The sequence below is a fragment of the Semicossyphus pulcher genome, unplaced genomic scaffold (genome assembly GCF_022749685.1).
Source record: "Semicossyphus pulcher isolate SPU_LCO1_2020_fin unplaced genomic scaffold, fSemPul1.0.p SCAF_3, whole genome shotgun sequence".
Classification (NCBI taxonomy): Eukaryota; Metazoa; Chordata; class Actinopteri; order Labriformes; family Labridae; genus Semicossyphus; species Semicossyphus pulcher.
In genome coordinates this window covers 105,309-110,931 of record NW_027211704.1, presented here as the reverse complement: position 1 = coordinate 110,931, position 5,623 = coordinate 105,309, and the positions used below count along the sequence as shown (strand labels likewise).

General features: G+C 38.8%; 1 protein-coding gene across 2 annotated transcripts in view; it reads right to left on the bottom strand.

Annotated features, from left to right (window-relative positions):
- Nucleotides 1-1,641: 1,641 nt before the first annotated feature.
- Nucleotides 1,642-5,623, bottom strand: part of LOC138606569 (protein phosphatase 1 regulatory subunit 1A-like) — a 40,155-nt gene continuing 36,173 nt past the window's right edge. For both annotated transcript variants that reach the window (XM_069679038.1, XM_069679039.1), the window contains one exon: nucleotides 1,642-5,128. In XM_069679038.1, coding sequence (XP_069535139.1) covers nucleotides 5,055-5,128 — 74 coding nt within the window. In that variant the 3' untranslated portion in view covers nucleotides 1,642-5,054. The remainder of the gene's footprint in view (nucleotides 5,129-5,623) is intronic.

The following is a 5,623-nucleotide window of genomic DNA, read 5'->3' as shown; positions in this document are numbered from 1 at the left end:
AAGTTCTTATCAGGCAAATCTACCCAAAGCCAGGAGTCCTGTCCTGTTAATGTACAGCTACACAGAGGGATCGACTGGGCCGAACTATTGTGCATTGTTTTTGTTGTTTTAGGATCATCATCAGGCAAAAGGGACTACTGATGAAAACTAGTCCTTCGGCTGACTCAGGGCATTTAGTTAAATAATGTACACTGTCCCTTTTCTTCAAATAAACTAGAAAAAAATACAAGAAAATCTGAATCTTAAACATAACTGAGCATTTTATAACTGTACTTACAAATTGGTAGAGAAAGTTCAAAATATGTGCTGCAAAGCTGACTGATCAATTTATCGATTCGCTGTCAAGTATTTAATTAATCTGCAACTATTTTAAAAATCTATGAATCTGTATCAGTCTTTTTTGAAGTTCTCTGATTTCACTTTGTTAAATGTGAATGTTTTCTGTTTTCATTTCCATCCACAGTAATCTGCATGTCTCGGACAAAGCAAGATAAGGACGTGAGCGAGTGGCATCGCTTTCATGATGCAAAATATGATCTGACAGTTTATAGACAAAACAATGAATAGATTAATGCAAACAATCATTCAAAAATTATGTTGAACGTTTTACGTATGTGCAAGCATTTTTTGTTTGCTTTTTTTAAATGTTCAAGGCAAGTCCGCCTAAAACCCGTCTCATGGCTGGTACACTGATGACGTCAGTGCTCTGCTCTCCCAGCTGGAGGAGCTGTAGAGCAAAGAGAGAGAATGTGCTCCGGGGCTGCCCGGAGGGTTCGGCTTCAAACCCAGTTTATTTTAACATTCTTCAGTTAAAGCAGTTTGAAAGGGCATCTTCACCGTGTTTTCTTCATGTTAGGACAGTGATCACAGATGTTATTAGAGTTAGTGGGTGGCTGTAAATCAATAAACAGCACAACACAAGGATTACAGACACAATCCTGTTTCCTCTCTGTGAAATGTGAGCTGTGTATTCAGGGCACACACAGCTGCTCCCCATCACACACACACACACAGAGACAGATCATACAAAGGCTAAATTTGCCTCTCTATAGTATAAGACAGCCTACATTTCTGACAGTGGAGACTGTCCTCATGCAATTTTAAAAATGTATGATCAAACTGCATCTTTGGGCTTTTACTCTGAAGGAATCCTGCAGCTTATCCATCCTGAGGCATGACTGCAGCATGCTTTCACAGCAGAAACGTTGCTATGGGAGTGATCCCTTTCAAACAGGTACGTCTCAATGTAAAAGGTATCTGTCTCTGTATGGGTATTGAGTGTAGATTACATTTTCTGCAGTGTTACCAAATACATTTGTGAAAACTAGTCCTTGGTATGAAAATGTATGTTTTTATGCTCCCGGCTCTGACACTGAATTATTTATGGCAGTGTCTATTTTTAGGATGTAGGCAAAGTCAAACTCTACTCAACACGACCAGTGGTGCAATGATGTCAGAGACTGTACGTTTAGACTGAAGTTTGAGGTTTTTTCTCTAAAATTACATTTTAATGTAAAAGGGTTTACGTGCTTTGGACTTTCAGGATCTCAGTTGAGAACTGACCCTGATTTTTAAACACGCTTTTAATTTGAAAATTAATCGACTGTGCCTGGATAAGTGTGGAAGAAAAACAGCCAATCACCAATTTAAACGTTTTATTGTATCAAACAAATTTAGATTACAGACGTAATCATCAATCAATTCAAGTAAAATTGGAACAAAACTGCCCAGATTTAATTCATTGAAAGTACAATATTACCCGTCAAAACAGAACAACGTTACATGGTCCATAAATACACCGCAGGAGAAGAAACAAAAGCTTAGAGGAATGTTTTAACGCCCTTCTTGTTCATTGTGGACTTAGTGATCATTGTTGGGAAATAAACTGCTCCTAATGTGGCTGATTCATCTGATAAAGTGACAACACCTGCGTGGTTCTCTTCTTCTTTCACACATGTAAAGTATAATGTTAAAGTTATGGTTGGATTGTCACATACTCTACATAATAATTCCACTTAAGTGATAAAAAAAACAGAGCGTGGTGATGACTTTATGATGACATGTTTCATACAAAAAAGGGATAATTACATTTTTTAATGTTTAAATGAGCTCCTGTCAAAAAATGATGCACAGAAAAGACCTTATGTTTGGATAAAAATTAACTGTACAGTCAGTGCAGACATGAAGGTGTTTTATGACAGGGATTAGGATGCACAAAGAAGCATTCAGGTGTCAAATGTTGATTTCTCTTGATAAAACATAATATGTTAAACACATCTGCAGACACACCCCTCTGTAATGTACCTTGCTTCTTGCAAACACAGTTAGTTAGAAAACACCACATTGTACTACTTTAACACGTCATTTTTTCTTTGCCACTTTTATTTTGAAGTCCAATTTTGCATCCAGAAATTATGTCAACATATCTATCCATTAAAATGTAATGATGTTTTTTTTAATTATTAAAAGGAAGAGAAAAAGATCTTTGGAAAATATCAGAAATGCTCCTTTTTGTTCTGTGCAGCTGGGGGCAGGTCTATATATATGTTTGATTGACAGCAGCTAGCAAGAGAGAGTTACATAGTAACCTGCATATGGACCAGACTGTATAAAAAGATGGACAACATGACAGCTGTCTAAAAGTGAAGCCAAACCTTCTCTATCGCCCCCTGCTGACTGGCTGCAGTATAGCTCATAAAGCCCGCCTCCTCCATGTTAACAGATGGGACATGAGTCAAACTATAAAATCAAAATACACGCCCGATACATTTTTCTCAAACATGGTTTCTGTCATTATAGTTAGTTCTTATCATGCTGATTTATGTCCAAGTGTTCATTTTTCTGAGAAGTTTATTTTTAATTAGTTATTTGATGCTGTCAAAATGATGATTGACAGCTCTGTTGACAAATTAGGCTCCTGCAGCCGATCAGCTCCGGGTGAGCAGAGTGGAGGACGAACGGTGAGAGGAGACGTAACTAAAACAATCACTACAGTCATTGAAGTTTCCATACCTGTGACCTTTAACCTCAGACCAACACAAGAAGCTGTTCTGCTGTTAAACACGCCGGCGTGCGGGATCCTTGCTGTTTTTTCGGTAAGTTAAGTGTGTGTTTGGGTTAGCGGAAGTGGCTACGGCCGCTTCACTAGCCATTCCTACTGCACAGACTGTGGCTCCGTATGACGTCACCATCGCAAGATGGAAGCGGCTATCACAGGGGCTATTTTGGCATCAATTACGTACAATAGGAGCAGATGGAGACGCGTTGTCCATCTATATACACAGTCATTGATATGGACAGACAGCATGTTGTTTGTTAGTGGCGTTATGTAAATGTTGTTTAATGTGCTGCGGTAGAGCAGCTAGCACGCTAACTGGCTGAGGTTAGCAATCAACTTTCCCTTGTTGAATGTTTGTTTGGCCGCTCTTTGTTCAGCAAGTTAAGGTGCAGGACAAGGTATGAGTTCATGTTTGTAAGTGAGATGAGAAGGAAGCTTTAGCAGGAAAGCTAATGCAGGTTGTGGCTCTTGTGTTGTGTAGCAGGCTGCTGTTTGACTTATCTTACCTTTGACTTATTCTGATTCTGATTCTCAGTAGGCCTTGTTCAAACTGCCACTTTAGACCTGTTTTTCAGCTTGATTTTGCTTGAAATCATGACAGCAAAAAAATGTTTGGGTTTTATTTGTCAGGTTTTTTTTGCTTATCTGATCAGAATCACGTTTGGAGATTTGAAGATGAGATTCCAACACTCTGGCTGCTAAAATCAGACATCAGTGGTGCCTTTTGAGTCACTTGCAGCTCATCATGCACCAATGATGTCCAGAGTGAGATGCAGATAGGTCGTTGCTTTCAGGACACACATGTTAGATCTTTTCAATAACAGTGGGGACAGTGCGTCTCAAAGTAAACAAATCTGATTTGTCTATGGACAGACAAAAAGCCATGCTGCCTGATACAAAGGGGATGATGACTCAAAATGAACAATTGACTGTAATTAGCTGTACGGAGAGAAGGCCTCCATCTGTAGGCCGATACGTAGTGGCATTCCTACAAGTTTATGCAAGACCGGGTCCACCATCATGTGCAGAGGAGAGGGCAAGGGTCATGTGACTTAAAAAACAGCTAAGTTCGTCATTGGGGATGCTAACAGTTACTTTAATTAATTAATCTGCAGCTGATTGTATGTGGAAAACCAGTAAATACAGGTGTGTTTTGGGTCTTGACTGTTTGCCTTAACTAAAGCTAAAGCAAACATCCATTGTGTTTGTTTATGTTCTTTGATTATTCTGCCATATTTACAGTATTCTCAGCAAAAACTAGAAAAACTGTATGCCACTTCACAAGTAAGTAGTTGCCTACTTATACAGCTAATTAGTTGACTAATTGTTGCAGCTTTATTTGAAAAAAAACCCAAAACATGCCATTTAATTTCAAGTGGACTCAAAAAGACATATTTTTTCAGTGTCTAATTCAGTGGTGTAAACATGTGTAAATATACTTTTAACCCTTTTTAGCGTCGAACTCAGTGGGACTTAATGATGGACTTTGAATGTTAAAGTGATGGTTTTCGGGCCCTGTTTTTTTAAAAGGTGCAAATAGGTTTTTATTGCTTTGAGATGGAACAATAGTTGCAGAAGTCATGGCACATAGTTAATGAAAAAAGGTCTTATGTTTTTGCTTCCTTTGAGCATTAACGGGGATTTTTTACATGTAAGTTTATGACAATGATTGTGTTACTGAAACAGGAAAAGACTCTCTCTTGTCCCAGTCTGGTTCATACAAACAGTTAGCTTGTTTTACTTTAGTGCAGGGGGAATTATAGAAAGCAAACATGTATTATAATTAAATAATCATAATGTAAAAAGGATTGTGACACAAAATAAGAGTAGAAACCTTTGTTCTTGTTCTCTGGTTGGAAACTAAGGCCTGACTGTAGAGGAGCGTGCAGTAGATGCCCTGATGTCTGTCAAAAGTGGATCTGCAGACACAATCTTCTGTCATTGTGTTGGGCTGGCTGAGCACACTGAGCAGCATTGTGTTGAACAGAAGACCGCTTTACTTCTCTTTGTCCTGGCTGCTTTTCTTTGTCTTCTCCTCTGCCGGCTGACTCGCACTGGACGCTTTTGTGTCTGCATGATATAGACAGACATAAAAGACAGTATGAGAGACAAGAGGTTGACTGTGGAGCTTTTTTAATGGACTCTAAAGAGGAAATAATTATTTTTAAGCACTTCATCAATCCTCACATTTTTACGCCTTTCCATTGACTTTGTATCTAATCACGCTGCCTCTGAAATTAGCTTGGCATTCTGTCTGCATTTAAAAATTGGACGCAGCATCCAGAAAGTGAAGCCATTGGGGCCTTTAACCTTTATTATTTCTAATGGCTAGCAGGGTGCGGGTCCATGGATGGCCAAAAAAAAGTCCCATTTTTTAGAAGCCTATTTGAAAATGACTACTTTTCACTTGATTTATTACCTCAGCAAATATTTTCCCAATGATTTTTTATCTCAAACCATAGACTATATAAGGTGGATGTTGCCAATGTGACATCACCCATTGGATTGTAAAGCCCCTTTCAAGCCGCAAGCTTGGCATACAGGGCCTGTGTCCAATAACAGGGT